The sequence below is a fragment of the Lepidothrix coronata genome, unplaced genomic scaffold (assembly GCF_001604755.1).
Source record: "Lepidothrix coronata isolate B3197 unplaced genomic scaffold, Lepidothrix_coronata-1.0 Scaffold16, whole genome shotgun sequence".
NCBI lineage: Eukaryota > Metazoa > Chordata > Aves > Passeriformes > Pipridae > Lepidothrix > Lepidothrix coronata.
In genome coordinates this window covers 5,363,635-5,380,502 of record NW_016690196.1, presented here as the reverse complement: position 1 = coordinate 5,380,502, position 16,868 = coordinate 5,363,635, and the positions used below count along the sequence as shown (strand labels likewise).

The 16,868-nt window shown below is 34.7% G+C and overlaps 1 protein-coding gene across 1 annotated transcript in view; it reads right to left on the bottom strand.

Annotated features, from left to right (window-relative positions):
* Window positions 1–16,868, bottom strand: part of TTC27 (tetratricopeptide repeat domain 27) — a 126,601-nt gene that overhangs the window by 53,831 nt on the left and 55,902 nt on the right. The window contains exon 10 of the mRNA XM_017806838.1: window positions 3,227–3,340. Within this exon, the coding sequence (XP_017662327.1) occupies window positions 3,227–3,340 (114 nt within the window). The remainder of the gene's footprint in view (window positions 1–3,226; window positions 3,341–16,868) is intronic.

Sequence of the window (16,868 nt, the reverse complement as noted above, 5' to 3'; positions counted from 1 at the left end):
CTTCTACTCCACCAACCTTTGTACAAAGCAGGGCATTTTAATTCATTTCGCTCCTTTCTTAATATTTTAAAATCCACTGAAATGGAAGAGTACACTCATTTCGTACATCAAGAAACTATGGTGGGATTCTATCCTTTATGTTTTAAACTGGTTTGTTTGGTTGTGGGTTTTTTTTCTTTTTTTTTTCTTTTTGTTTAATCATCCCTCATTTTTCTCATTTTTTCATAGCTCCTAGACCACTCAATATTCCTTTTTTCTCCCTCATTCTGTTACTTGAGCTCTGACTGCACTTTCAGCAGTAATCTGTGGATTAACAGTTTATTCCAACCCATTTTCCACTATTAATAGTGTCTGAATTACTTTCTTACAATAAGAGGTAGGTGAAGATCCCAAAACTGATGGAGAAATAGCAAGTGTCTGGTTATGTGGAGAGCTATTTATCAAAAAACTATCCCCATTTTTTCCTGTTTTCTCCCCCCCACCATTTTCCTTTCTTTCCACAATAGTACTTCCCACACTCTTTCACCTACACCCAAATGGAAAAAACCCAATCACCTAACCTTGAAAAAATCATACTGTATCCAGAGACACATTTGATTTGGCAGTACCTTGATCCAGACTTCTCTATATGTTGTACTGGTCATGATTAAATATTCTAGTGGAATGTAAAATAACTGCTTTAGCTTTCAAATGCTGTTTCCTTTTCTTAGAAATATGGTTGAAAAAAGTGTTGGCTTTAGAAATCTTTAACCTTATTTCTGTGGATCCAAACCTCATTTAAGCAAAAACTGGACAGAGACAACCAGTAGCATCCAGGAGAAGTTAAGAAAAAACATATCTCCTCCTCACTTGTAGTTAGCTACTAGCTGAAGTACATTCCAGAGCACCAAGAATGATAATTTTAAAAACTGTTCCAAAGACTACACTATCTGTAGTTCGGATCTTTAGAGTAATCAGAAAAAGGGTTTGAAAACGATCATTCCAATTCCTTTTGAAGTTTTCTAACTAGAAAAAAAATTACTTACAAAAGTTTTATAAAAACCCTTTGGAATCAAGTAGGGATATATTTAATATTTGGAGTGTGGCAGCTAAATTCAAGCAATATGTCCTCATTTCAAAACCAGTTGCAATTATTTTCAAGTGATTAAAATAAGTAAACAAATATAACGAATCCCACAAAAAAAGATAGTCAAAAAATGCTTTTTCTGACAAACCAATGCTGTAGCCTGGCTTGCTATATGGCTGAAAAGCAGCATATCCCTGCTCAGTGATATTAATTTTAAAAGATGCTTATCAGCTTCAGACCCCGCATAGAAGCAGGTAAGGGTAGAAATGGGGAAAGGAAGGAGAGATAGGAGATACCCAGCATCATGAGCCTATAATGGCTCATGCACTTTTCAGACAAACCCTAAAATAATGCAGAAGATTTAGTTCACCCTTAGTCAAGCTGTTTTACAATAATTTTTATAATTCCTTTAGAAAATTGATATTGCAAACAACTGTATTTACACCTCCTCCTTTAACCTAAGGGCTATCTATCTTTATTTAATCTTTCTACAGCAATCTGAACTCGTAAACATGAAATTATAAAACAAACAAAGACTATTAAATCATTTTGAATGACAGTTCTACGGTTTTGAAATCCATTTTCTACTGATAAATAGCTGCAGAACTCACTCACTCTTTGGCATCTTAATGAAAATTACATATCAGCATCTTCATGAATATGATATATCAAACCTAACTTGTGTTATGTATGAAAATAACATCATTCATTCTATGTTTTCTGATTCCTTCTTAGAACTGTTAGAAACCATGATATCAAAAAATTCTGATCTGATCTCAGGAATGAAAACCTTAAATGGAAAGTTATTCAAGTTATTTGATTAATTTAGCACATAAAAATCCTTAAACAACTTTGAACTGTTTTTGGAAACTGAGCTTGATCAAATTGACACAAATATGTCATTATATTCAAAAGACTAGAAAACTTAATGAAAGAAAACATAAACACACTAAGATTAAAGATAATATTTAAAACCACAGATTCTGTGTCTACTGTGGGGTCATCTTCCAGAATGCCACAACCCATGCTAATCAAATCCTTTGCATTACTGCAGATGCAGTCAGATAAATGTACTTGCTAAGATAATCCCTTCATGAAGATTTCTGTCATGAGAATGTCAAACCGTATAATATAACAATTTCCAGTACTCAGGTTTAATCAAGCTAGACAAAAATATTGGAGACACTCCAACTATTTTATGGTTTAGGGCATCAAGGATCCTGAGATCGCTTCCCAAGTGCCGTCAGATGCTACATCTCCCAGATTTAGAATCCTGGCTTCCTTGACAGTCTCCTAATGACTACAGGAAATTCCAATATAGCAACTCCATGCCCTCATCAGCAAAAGAAAAATGCAGCAGCACATCCAAGTTGCACTCCTTCAAATATCCATGCATCGATAATGATTTTAAACAAAGCATCAGCTTTCCGTGATTTAAACACATAGCACCATAATTCTAATTCCTGGTTGGTTTAGTCCACGGGACTGTTGCCTGATGGACATAAATGCCCACTGCTCATGAGTGACAACAAGAATTAACCGCACAAAGATGACAAATGGCTAAAAAAACTTAATACGAAGGTAAAAAAAATCTTGGTATAACCTACAGATCTGTCCTTTGAAGAATTTATTTTTAAAATAAATTCTATTAAATGACATATTTCAGAAATTTAACCTTGCTTTTTTGTATTTGAAAAATGATCTTCTCTTTGTTTGGAACAAGATTATTTAATCTTGCAAATAAAAACTTGCAAATAAAAATACTAATTACCAAGTATCCCATCAAAATGGTAAATTGAAATTGCTGCTTTGTTGACAAATGTGTTTTCTTGTTCTCACAATACCAATGACTATTTACAAGTTTCAATGTTTTATAGAGATTATTTACTTAAGCAAAAAAGTACCAAAAATTTCGATGGCAGTATAGCAACTTTACACTCATGAACACCTACATCAAACTCCTCAGATCAGAAGGCAGAAACGAGAGGTACAAAACCAGATTTTAGATATATATATATAAATAAATATATATAATGTATGTAATTTAGATAGATAGACATTTTATCTATATATATTTACAGGTAGATTTTATATACATATATGTATACACACACACACAGACACACAAACATATATAATAAATCAGCTCAGAAGTCTTACCTGAGTTTGCTTCATTGCCCGCTCCATTCTGCGAGTACTTCCTTTCTCAAGTTTGGTCCGAAGGAGCAAGGCTGATGTCTGAATGGCCCAGAACTTTGGCTGAGAGAGCAAGCACTGCAGAGAAAAAGAGCATTTTGTCATTATTTAATGTTAAAAGACTCTGAAGACAGTAAAGTTTCGAACAGTTTCTCAAGCACGAATGCTGTTTCCTATTCTGAAAGTCAAATATGTGGTTGCAGTACGTGGATGAACTGTCAAACTGGATAACAATTAGCACCATAATCATAATTCCTGGCTGCTTTAGTCCACAGGACTGTTGCCTGATGGACATAAATGCCCACTGCTCATGAGTGACAACAATTTAAATAAAGCTAAAAAACCTTAATACGAAGGTAAAAAAAAATCTTGATATAACCTACAGATCTGTCCTTTGAAGAATTTATAGATTCTGTAGGCTGTATAGATTACCTAAATCTACTTTCAAGATAAAAAGTGGCCTTCAAAACCAGTTTCTCCTTCTCAGCTACTGCAGCACTGTGTGTACATGTGGCGCATACACCAAACTGTACAAATTAAACAGACACTCGGAGTCAAAGAAAAATAAAGAATTTGATACTGAGCTGACCGGCCCAGCCTTCTCCACACTTGCACAGTGGATAGTTTTGGACAGCAGCAGGCATCCTACTTCTCAAGACTGAACAAGTCTAGTTCTGTCTTGGCCCCTCCTCATATGCAAGGTGCCCTGATGTCTGCATTAACAGCACTTTCACATGAAAAACACTGAAACTGCTAAGAATCTGAAGAATATTAATTAACCTAGCATTTGCCATGACTTGAGAATAACAGGAAAGATTTTTGATTTTAGTAGATGTATAGGGAATATAGAATAATCTAGGTTAAAAGCTTTCCTAAAAACATTTTAATTTCTCACTTGGAACACCCTGCACTGATGCCAGAAACTTAGTGCCAGTCTCCAACCACTGATTTTTAGGAAACTCAAATAGGAGACGTAGCCAATACAGCTTTGATATCCCTTAATAATTTACAGACCACCTGGATTCTTTCCAGTATGGTTTTAGACACAGTATACCATTCTTCTGTCAGATATTCACTCTGAAAATGGAGACAGCAGGAAAACTTCCTTGCTAATTTTATTGACACTGCAAATACGATCCATCTTCTCTGAGAAAATATATTTGTCTATAGATATTTGCAGACTGGAGAAAAAGCCCCAGTGGTTTTATTCTTTCCTCTCAAAGATCTCCCAAAGCATTAAAAAGTATGCTTTGCTCATGGTTTTTGTTAAATGCCTGACAAATTTCTGTCATATTGTAATCTGTTTTTCTTTTCCCTAGTGTTTTCAAAGGAAAAGAAGCAGAAAGAAATAATCTAAACCAAATTCCCTCCCAACAAAACTACAATAGGAAGAGAGACAACAGCAAATGAAAACATAAATGAAGGCAGTATGAATGCACTTACAGCCAAACACTTCAACATCACCTGATCCTCTCCTTTGTGACCAAGAATCTCTGCACTGACTCTTTCTTGACTTCTACTCAGTATTGGATTAAAAAACACCCAAAGGCATCTACACTGTCCTCTACGTTCTGAGGACCTGGAAGTATTAAGGGAATACAATCGCAATGTTCTATATTCTGTAGACTTTCAAGTGCCCTTTCACAAATTATGATCAGTAAATCTATTAACTGGTACAAATCCTAGTTCTCAGAGCTCATCTCTCTCTCCTATTTCATCAAAGTTCAGTCTACTACCTATTTTTGTTTGGTCTTAAGACAAACACAAGCAAGGCATTCTTACCAGAGGACAGTGATTTCTGAATTTATATTTTGGTAGCCATTCCACATGGCTGCTAAACAAAACACCTTAAGGAATTGCTAGGGCAAACACTTGAACAATGCTTACTTTAGCTTAAAAGCTTCTTTTGCGAGAAAGGTTACCCTCTTCCCCATTTTCTCCATTACTGGTATTCTGTTGTTTTATTTTTTACTTGAAGGGAATTCTTTCTCTCCTACATGATAGTAGATACTAGTATTTATTTTGCAAATGAACACATCTCCCAAGAAGAACGATGACAACTAAAGGGCTTGGCTAATAATGCTCCTAAAGATATTTTCAGTCCAGTTATGGCCCTTCCCCAGCAGCACAGTACTTGTCCTCTCACTCTGGTTCACCTCAGCAACTGGCACAAGGAGGGCATAGTACAAAAATTCTGTATCCACACCATCCAGCTCTGCAAGAGAACAGGCAGCTCAGGAAAACCTCTCCTCTGTCTCCATGTACACCTCCTACACCACTGTCTAAGCAGTGATTTAAGCAATCATGCTGCAGGAAGTGTGCATAAAGTCATATGAGGAGGACGGAAAAGTGAAAAGAGACAGGGTGGAAGAGAAGTAGAAATAATTACATTTCACTCCTCTGCAGGAGCAATGACAAGTCTTATTTTGAATAACAATCTTGCTTTTTAAAGGTATTCATGAAACAAAATGAAAGGTATACCTGCTGTACAACTACAGAAGAAAAATTTAAGTTCTCCAACAGTTTCATTGATACAAAAAAGCACTGCAACTGCACAGGACAATGAGAAGCAGACCTAGTTTTCATTTAAGACGCACTTGTAATTTTATATTTGTACTGAGTTCAGTCCTGCGCCAGAACTCAAAATGCTCACCTTTTCATTGCCTAATTATAATGTTTAAAGCATCACAGATACAAAATAATACGTTCATAAAGGGCACAAAAGTTTACACTTAAGGGCTGTAAAGAATACTTTCAGAACATGTATCCATAACTATTAAGTAAGCTTTAATCTTCTACCCAAAACGTCGACTTGTTCCAGATAGTAAATACTTTCTTGAAAGTGCCAAAGCTTTATATTTTCACCTGAAGCTAAATCTAGACTTTATTAATAGGACCATAGGTTAAAATAAAACATCTGGAAAAAAGAAAGACTTAATCAAGATCATGCAACTTTTGTCAACATACTTGAAAATTCATTATACTGCACCAAAGACAGCTAAGAAAATTAGCAAAATAATTCTAAAACAAAACCACAATTAAGAATCTTCATAAGTCATCTTTGTTCTTACTTTAGGAAAAGAACAATAAAATAAAGAAACACAGGAAAATTGAAAGGGTGAGAAGAAATGAAAGGAAATAAGGTTACACAACATTTTCTACACAAAATAGAATATTTTCACATGGGAAAACTAATTTCTCCTCACATTTCTTTCCTACAAACAAGAATCTTCTATATCATCCTCTCCCAACATATCAAAGTATAAAAAAAGATGACTAAATTATTATAAAAACCAGAATATTTAATTCAATATATCATCCTCATATGGCATTCAAATGAAAAAAGATAATGCTGCAAGTCTTAATAACAAAGTAGCAAATTATTGTACAACACCTTTATAATATCTTCATTACTATAGCTATACAAAAATCGGAATAAGCTAGCAAGAATCCTCATGAAAACTTGTGCCATTGGTACTTCATATGTACACATGGATACTTACCAAATTACAGTGTTTGGTTTTAAAGAAACTACACACAGAGAAAGCAGCCTGCACCTTAAAAAAAATCAAGAGTGTAATATACTCAAGATAAAACAGAAAAGTTAACCAAAGAACCTTGGGAAATTTGGGACACGCAGAAAAGGGTTCCACAATAATACAAGATGTCCAATCAAGAACACAAACCAAAACAAAGTCTTCAGAAGGGCAGAAGAATAAGACTGTATCAGTCAGTCATTATTTATAAAACATACAGGTTAGTCAGTGTGACTCTTTTGCATTACTCCACCTGCTATTTTAAAAAGTTGGTGTTCTTACAGGAATTCTTCCTGACATCAAAGACAGGAAGAGCTTACATGGGCTTATTAGACATGCTAGAAAAGCTGGAACAGGTAAAGATGATCCTTCTTGACTGCAGCTCTAAATAATTTGAATATTTTCTAACTTTTCCTTATTATAAATCTATGCATTAATCCCATTCTATTATTCCTGTAGATTGCTCACTGATAAACTATCAGTAGCCTTGCAAAGAAATATGACTGTTATGATGGAACTACCATTTGGAAGTGGACTTGCAAACTGAGCAACTTTAATTGCAACCAGCTGTGGTATTCCCAAGAGTCTGCACATCAGTCCATCAGTGAACCAAAACTATTCTGCTTATTGGCCAAATAGCCAGGATGGGGTAAAATTACTTAATTGAAGGCACAGGCATGAGGCACCCTGAGGATTGCTCTGTTCCTTTGTCATTTCTTCCAAAGACGTGACCTTTAGTTTAGATTAGGCTCAGGTTGTTTGCTAACATATGTGAAGTTACAAATAAACAAACTGAAAACACTGAGGGAGATTAAAAAAAAAAAAAAACAAAAAAAACCCATCCCTTTTCAGTGTCTTTTCATTAGCCATTTCAGTTAACATACTTCAGCAGCTTTGTTGTTTGCTTTTCCAAAAAGCCACACATAATTAAGATTTTCAAATTACTCATGTGGATTAATTTATGTCTATTCATCATTAGTCTTGCTTCATATAATTGCATATATCAATTCAGGTAATTCATTCAGGTAATTAACATGAAGACCTTATTTCTTCAATATAACCAAAGTGGCAACCTTAAAACTCATTCTGTGTTTCTCTGTAAAATGAGAAAATACCATGGCTTCTTTTCAACATTCTATATTGTGCACAGTAGTCAGGTAAGTACATAATAAAAAAAATGTAGATGGAAGCATATGACTGAGGTATGAACAGGGAAAATTCTTGCTTCTTGCACTCACTTTGTAGACATATCTGTTAATCTCTGGTAAAAGACTCTACCACTGAAATCTAACTTACAGGTGTTTAATTTGTTTTTAAGTATACAGCAAAGGATCCTTTGACATAAAAACTTCTATGGAATTCAATCCTCAGAATAAGAGGAGAAAATTAGTATGAGATTAGGGAGGATGTGATTTTTTTTCCACATATTATTCCCATCCAACTAATCTGACACTTAAATTTCTGAATAAATAAAGCAAGTTTTTCTCTTTAAAAGTCATGTTCAAATGGCCCTTACTTAATTTGAAATTTTTTGGAAGTTTCTCCTAGCATTAAACCAGTGACCAAAAAAGTAAAAGGAAATAAAATTAAAAATAATCAACTTATGGAAAACCCTGAAATATGCAACATTATTATGGAAAAGTTTCCTTACATTAAATCTATGTATTTTCAACAGAATAGTATTTCACAAAAGATACTTCTTGCGGTTCTGGAAAACTTCGCCCTGCGAAGCAGTTAAATGAACTTTATGAAAATATTTTTAATTGCCTAAGAAAGATTAAGGCAAGCCAAAGTCCAGAGGGAAGCAAAAATAATATAAGTTTTGAGAAAAGACCTAGAAGACCTTACAACAGTAACTCCTCTACTAATTGAGCTAAAGTGCAGATGATTTCCAGTAGTACTGGCAGCTTCTGGTTGAAATGGGATTTGTAACTTTAAACAGTAATTCTGTTAGAACTCTATACGGTAAAATAAAGTACATTTGTGATTAAGTGGTTTCCAATGCCAGTGCATTTTTTTATGTTGTATTGAAAAGCATAAATATCAAGAGGGTAAGAAAAACACTGAATTTCTAGTTACAATTAAGTAGTAGAACCATGGCTTGGCAACAAAACAAGTCAGTCAATATGACCACTTTTGGCCTTTCTGCTTAGTGCAGGAACATGTAAAAATTTCCTGTTTGCTGAACAGAGCCATCATCTTAGTTCAAATCCAGTACACATATCTATTCTGATATACGTGCCCATCCCAAAGACTTAAAAATAATTAGGAATCAAAAGAAGATTTGATTATACATCATAATTAGCAAACACATGATGATGAGGTTTCAGAGCTTAAATTCCTCCTAGTAGTGTTTTTATTCCTATCACAACACTCAACAGTTTACCAATCCTTCAGTGACCAGAAATTAAGAGGAAACTATAATAACTTGGCACACACACAAATCCTCAAAATAAATACACAACTAAAATACAGTACTGTTTTCTAAATAGGCATTTTTAACTGAACAAGAAGTAGTATTTGATGTTTAAACTGATTTAAATATATCTGTCAAAAGATTGTTTTTAAGCACAGAATGCTGTTCTTCTGGTGACATTTTAATGCAAAAGAATTGCTTAGCAACCAGCTAAATGAATTGCTATCCTTTTATATAATTAAATTATAAGTTTCTATTTTGCAATTATCACAGTACACATGCTCTGTATACTCAGCGATAAAATTGCCAATAAATCTAAAAATGCACTTAGAATTACAGAATGTTGAATAAAAATTAGAATAAGAAGTTTTTGTCTTTGATACACCATAGTCCTCAGTTCAATGTTACTCCCAAGATTTTTCCTCTTTTTATTTTCTCTCATGGTATTATACACAAACCCTCTCTATTTTTATATGTAATGATATATAATTACTGTATGTAATCTCTATATGTATTATTATATAATTGCATCAAAATTGAACCCTTAAACTAAAATGTGTATTTGTAAACTCCCATCTAATTCATCCCAGACAAAGGCTTAACACTATGATTTTGGAGAGGTTATGTTTTTTTCATTCTAACAGGGGAGCTCCTCCAGCATCTTCATAAACCATCATTTTATTGACACTGAATAATCTGAAGTTTAGATGGAAACAACTCCCATACTTAAATATATTTATATAATGCTTATATTTTCTGAGATTATTACCTTAATGCATGACAATTTCAGGTTCAAATTCAAACATAACCCGGCAAAAAAAAAAAAGATTTCCTATTTGACAATAAATTGGAAAAAGTGGCAACAGAACACAACACATCAAATATGAGCCTACTGACTTCACTGTTTCTCCAAGACAAGTTATGTTAATGGAATCTTAAGTTCAATCCCCAATTTATATAAAACATCATGAGTACATGATAGTTCTCAACAAACAAGAAATTATTGGTTAACTTGGGAAGAAACAAATAGGATGCTGAAGAAAATTATTTCAAACCATCCTCTTATTTCAGCTTCCGTCATGGATGACAGAATATACACTGGCAATAATATATATATATAGACAGAATAATCACTGGCACTTCAGACAACATTCCCAAAAAATAATTTTGGAATTTACATCACTAATCAGTGTGGCAATTCAAGCATCTCTATATTCCTCGCCTTTCTAAGTATTATTGACAAGAAATATTTGATTGCATGTGTCAATAGTCAGATAAGACAAAGTAATCTGAAAAAACAAATTTGGGGCATCTGTAAATTTGTTTTACAGCAAACCTTCAGATAAATAAACAGTTAATTTCTAAAAACATTAGGACTGCCTTAAGCACAAGCAATTAGAAGATGTAAGACTGTATATTCTCCAGTCACATTTTATTAGCACGAACATCTTCATATTTTCTAAGGTTCGACAAGAAAAAAATTACATTAGGATTTTACTCTAGATGATTCTTGTTTCAACTTGACAAATTCTAATCCTATTTGGCATAATTATGTCTTTGGAAAGCAACACAAAGAAGATAAGGTTCACAAACATGGAAAATAGTATTTTCACAGCTTGAGAATGTAAAGTTTCCCTAAATATTGTGACAGTGGATATATTTAGTGGTTAGAAGAAAGGCAAAGAAGAAAAGTCTAATTTATACAGTAATTCTAGTTCCTAGCATGGACCGGCCAATAGACTTCACAGATAGTTTTTTTTTTTTCATTTTAAAATAAAATGTCTAAACAGAGGGAATACTTGCATCAGTGTGTATTGTTCTCCACTACATCTTTCCTCCTCAAGGTCAAAAGAATTGTTCAGATAATCAAACAAACATCAAAGGCCCTGCTTATATGTTTTAACAATTATCAAAAGCTGTGCTGTATATGGCTTGACACATCTGTTTAATTTCATACTTTCACTAAACCCTGAAATCTGTCCTACATTTCTAGTCACTCTAACAGCGATTTGGACTGGAAAAAATCAAAATATTATCAATCAATCCTGCAAAGTAGAAGTGCACATACACCAACGCAAAAGCAACCGTCTTCAAAATTTCTGCTTTTTCCTCTGTGAAACAAGACAGTAATTTTAGCTAGCAACTGACACATCTTCTTCCATATAGCTGTGACAATTAAAAACAAACCAACAAACAATATACAAATTATTTGTAGTTACAAATTCCTAATTTATCAAACACTCTTAGGGCAAAACTACCAAGACAAGGATAATTTATATTTTTTCTTTGCAAACATGACAACCTGTATCATCCACTTGAAATGAATTACATTTCAGACATTATTCCGAGTCTTGTGCTAGTGTTTCTTTTTCAGGGTTGCATGAGGAAAACATGTTATTACCTGGTTAGGTCTTTTATTTTTCTTGCCTAGCAGTATCTAATATAAATTCTGCAGGCAGCTTTAGAATATTAAGCCAAGACTTTTGCACTATAACAACAAAACAAAAAATTAAGCAATGCTTGAGTCTGTATGAAATGCATGAGCAGAAGTTCTGTATTTTCATTTATTAGGTCTCTCAGTTTTCAGTAAGTCGTTACATCATGATAGCATGCTATAGAGTCAATCATGGGATCACTTGTGATTTTTTTTTCTAAGACTTCTTCAAATTTAAATGCTCGTGATTTAAATGTTACCTTCTTCTTAAACCAATTGTGTCTGACTGCCAGTTAGGTAAACCAGAGAGACAGGAAGGAATTCTCATAATAATAAAGTAACAGAGGAGAAGATTTACTTTCCTGCACTGGCTGAGACATCAGCGTGTGTTTTAATATATTAATATTCCATATATATTTCATTAGGTTTAGACCACACATTCAGCATATTTCTTCCAAACTCTAAAACTATTCACTCAACCGTATGACAAGGGTTTATTTTGGTCTATAAAACTAATCCTGGGACTGTTCAACCAAAATAGCTTTTCACCACAACAGGTGTTAGCTGATCATTAGCAGAGCTAGGCTTAAAGCTCTTAACCACAGCCATTAGAAATACCTCTTGGTGTTAAAAAGTCAAAAGCAAGGCCAAAACACCATCAGTGATCTGCATCAAGGGACTAGTTTAATTAGAATGGCATGTTTAAAATTCGCTTTGTCTAGTCTTGTCTGCTAGTCTCAGCACTCAAGTTGTAACATTACATCATTGTAAATACGTAGGATCTTTTGTTGATTTTGACTACTAAAACAAGAAGATACTATCTGATTTTTTTTTGCATTATTATATACTTCCATGTGTTTGAATGAGATTTTTTCATATATATAATTTGAGAATCGTGGATAATTGAATGCATTTGAAATAAAATATTAATTCTGAGAGCTTTAAAATAAAACGTGTGTGTACACAGACACACACACACACACAATGGACACTTCCTTTTTTCACCATCTGCAGTTATGAAGCACTGTTATAAGTTTTCTTTTTGTCCATAGACATGTTATAAGGCAAAAGGTATGCTTTGTATGGATTTAAACATAACAAATACAGAAAAGCAAGCTCACATTAGCCTGCATGGAACAAAAATATAACAAAAAGTAGGGAGACACTTATAGAGAGATATGAACATGATTCTTTGATTCTGTATAATGCAGTCTGTTACTTAACTTGCACGCATGCAGGTACATAACTTGAAGAGAAAGCTATGGAAGAAACAATAGCACAAATCAAAGTTATTTTAGACACTCTGAAAAAATCAACTCAGATCAGGATTGGCTAGGAAAATGTTTCAAAGCTTTTCTCCGCTTAGGATTTTCTACTTTCTAATTATGATACAAAGACATTATCTGTCAAATTAATTGTTCAGTTCTACTTATGCAATCAAATTGCAGATGTATCATGGATGTCCAGGATTATATAAGTTTTCTTCTTAACAGGCATTGGTAGGCTGATACTTAGCAAATTTTTAAGAGCTTAACGCTCTGTTACGATACTAAGTGGTAACCATATTGTATCCTCTTGTAAGAGTTAAAAGAAGAATAATTTTTTTATGCTGTTGCTTAAGCTGCTTCTTGGGTTTATTTTTTTCTTTTCATTTTGAGATTCTATTTAAGTTCAGAAGTAAGCTTTCCTTGGAGGTTCTCAATTTTTATTTTTTTTTTACAAAAAGAAAGAAATTAGAGAAGAAAAGGAAACGTCATGAAGAAAGAAGATACTGTTTTATTTAAAGGAATCAACTTCCAGTGACTAGTGAAGGGTAAACCGCATAAGATATGGCTCCTCTTTTCACTTAGAATGGAGTCCAGCCATATTACTGACACTTGCTCTGTTGTGCCAAACATATCACTTATTCTGTGTTATGCTGAAAACAACTTTAGCCAGATTTGACTGTAGTAGCATTGTCTTTTTCAGGTCTGTGGTTTGGACTTGCTCCTGAAACAGCATAAGTACAGACTTCCACACCACATCACAGTACTGCATTTATTTCCTAAGGCCTAATCTCAACAGCAATAAATCATGTTTTTGGATACAAAAGACTAGACTTTAACTCTTTGGTAGCAATGATAAGGATTTCCCTAGTTATTACAAAACAGCAAATTTCTCATTTTAACTGCTCAGCCTCAGGAATTTCACCATCTGTGCCAAGGTTCTGAACACATCCCGTGCTCTTTAGGTTATATCCTGAAAACCAGAAAAACACTTTTTTTTTTTTCTCTCTGCACAGGTAGTAAAACAGTGAATTTTGTTTGAGAATGGCTAGATATCATATTTTAAAAATAGATAATTTCAGGACTATATGCAATGGTACATGCTGTCTAAGGACTTGCAATCTGTTTAGCCTCAAGACAAGCAAAGCAAATGACTGAAGAAAGGCTGAAAGTTAGAAAACTGGTGTCAATGGAGGATATTTTCTAACTTGTTAGAATTGGCCATGTGGGAGAAGAAACACGTCCTACTCCCCACTAGATATTCCCTTGGAAACTACCAAGTAGGCTCTTAAATCCTCTGTCCTTCTTGCTCCACCTCACCTTCAGCGTTGCCTCTCCTCTCACAAGGAGCATTTTTGGAACATACAGTTCTTCAGGGAGACAGTATGACTTTTAATCTTTCCACTTCTGCTGCCCGTGGCTATAGACAAGAACCATGATTTGTCAATACTTTCTTTAGCCTGGTCAACTCTTTCTCCTTTTTTAAATAGTACTTCTTACTCAGCAAAATCCAGACAAAACTACACATTAAGGTTCCCATTTCTTTTTTTCTGCTTCTTTGCTTGTTTGAACTCCTCCAGGCAAACTCAATGCTTGCAGAACTCCAGACCACTGGAAAAATCCTTTAGGCCTGACAGATCCTGCACCCTTATGCAACTGACCCAGGGTGGTAGGATTAGTTTGTTCTCAGTGCCTACTCACATCTATGAGCTCACCACTACAGTTTTTTACTGTCAGTGATGCTTCCTGTTCATTTGGTCTACCAACAGCCTCTGGAAGAACACTACTCTATATACTATTTTTATCTCACACCACACAGATGTACCGTAACAGAAACTTTTAACTTTACTTCTGCAATGATAACTTCAGGACAAATATCCATTTACAATAATTACTCTTAAAATACCTTAACTGAGTATCTTTTCCAGGAAAAGAATGTAGGATAGCAAAAGTACTCGCTCCCAGACAGATCTGGAGCACAACCACAAGAATTATACAAAACAACAGAGCCTTAAAAGCTCCCTTCACACCCTCAGTATAAGGCACAAAATCACCTTCTTGAAAAGAATTAATTTAAATGTTTTCATAATTTCAAAAGTTTAACATTAGTTAAGGGCACAAGAAGAATAAGAGTTGCACACATTTTCTACATTACAAAATGAAAATATGTAATTTGTGAACCCATTCTGCTAACTAGTCAAAATTAGCTAGCACATTTTTCTGTAACAGGAAAAGCCAAAAAATATCAGGAATAATTACATGCCTAGACCAGTGCTGCCACTGAATTCATTATTTATGTCAGAACAAATTATAGAATTTCTATAAAACGTCTCGACAACCCCTCAGTCCATAAGAACAGCTGTCTGTAGAAGAACAGGGAGGCACAGTGAGGGAAAATCGACACAGTGGCAGACCGGACTCTACAGGGAGTGTGTGTCTACCTGGTTTTCCCCCGTTTTGAATGCCAGCATCCACCACAGGAATTCTGCCTACAGTAGTCTCTACGGTTCAGCAGTCTACATACTGGGATACTTGGTGTTCACGAATAAGCATAACATGTTGAATGCAAGAGACGTGACTCAATTACTGTTTGCTGGGCTAAGGGGCTAGGAGATGACTCAAGATGACAATTTCAGTGAGACTTCGAGGATGGCCTCAGCAGTTTCCCAAGAAAGCGCATATTAACAAGTCTCTATGTCCATTAGAGACTATTTGATTTCTGATTTCATTAAGTTCCTACCTGACTTCACCAGTAGACGTATTTTGTCTTTTTAAAGAGCTACTGCTCTCATAAGCAACAGGATCAAGCTGCCAGAGGTCACCAGCAGCCTGGCTTTAAACCTTATGTGCAAAAGTTTAGTTTCCAGAAGCAAAACGAAGCTACCACCTTCCTTTCAGAGACTGAGGACACAATGGTCCTGAAAGAAGACTAACTCCTTAAGAAGTAACTAACACCGAGGAAGGAATGGAATAAAAATAGTCAGTGATACATGAGAAAGAAAGGAATTAGGGAAGATGAGAGCAAGAGTGAAAGTCAGATAAACAAGAGATGAGAGCTGACAAAGGAGGGCTGAGGGGAATATGGCATGGGTGAGTAAACAAAAAGGGAAGCTGACATAGGCACAAGTGACTAATACGGAAAAAAAAAAAAAAAAGAAAAAGAGCAAGAGACTGCTAGGGAGCATGAAAGAAAATCCTGTGTTGGTGGGCAAAAGTAAGTAACGTGCCTAAAGCTGACAGAGTTGTGTAGAGAGAAGCTATAATCTGCACATTGAAAAATACGGAAAAAAAAAAAAAAAAAGAAAAAGAGCAAGAGACTGCTAGGGAGCATGAAAGAAAATCCTGTCTTGGTGGGCAAAAGTAAGTAACGTGCCTAAAGCTGACAGAGTTGTGTAGAGAGAAGCTATAATCTGAATACAATTATTAGAGACCAAAGACAATGTTTGGGATGTGCTTTGGCTTAAAAGAAGTTAGGCGCATGAGCTGTAATGGATTAAGATCCAAACACAACAGTCTAGTATCTGACCGGTTGTATTATGCACAGAAACAACAGCGGTTATTAAAATCACTATGAAAATTGGATGAAGAATCATAAATGGTTTCGCTTGGAAGCCATCTTTAAAAACCATTAGTCCAATCCCCCTTCAATGACCAGGGACATCTTCAACTAGATTGGGTTGCTCAGAGCCCTATTCAATTTGACCTTGAATGTTTCCAGGGATGGGGCATCTACCACATCTCTGCGTAACTTGTTCCAGTGTTTTACCACTGTCTTCATAAACAATGTCCACCTTATATCTAGCCTGAAGAAGCTACGAGAAATTTTATTTTGACAAACAAAGGAGGCAATCTTTTTAGTTATGTACACACAATGCCTTACATTTTCCCAGCTCTATTAGAGATACAACAAACAGAAATAAACATTTGCCTACTATAGATAAGGAAGAGATACAGA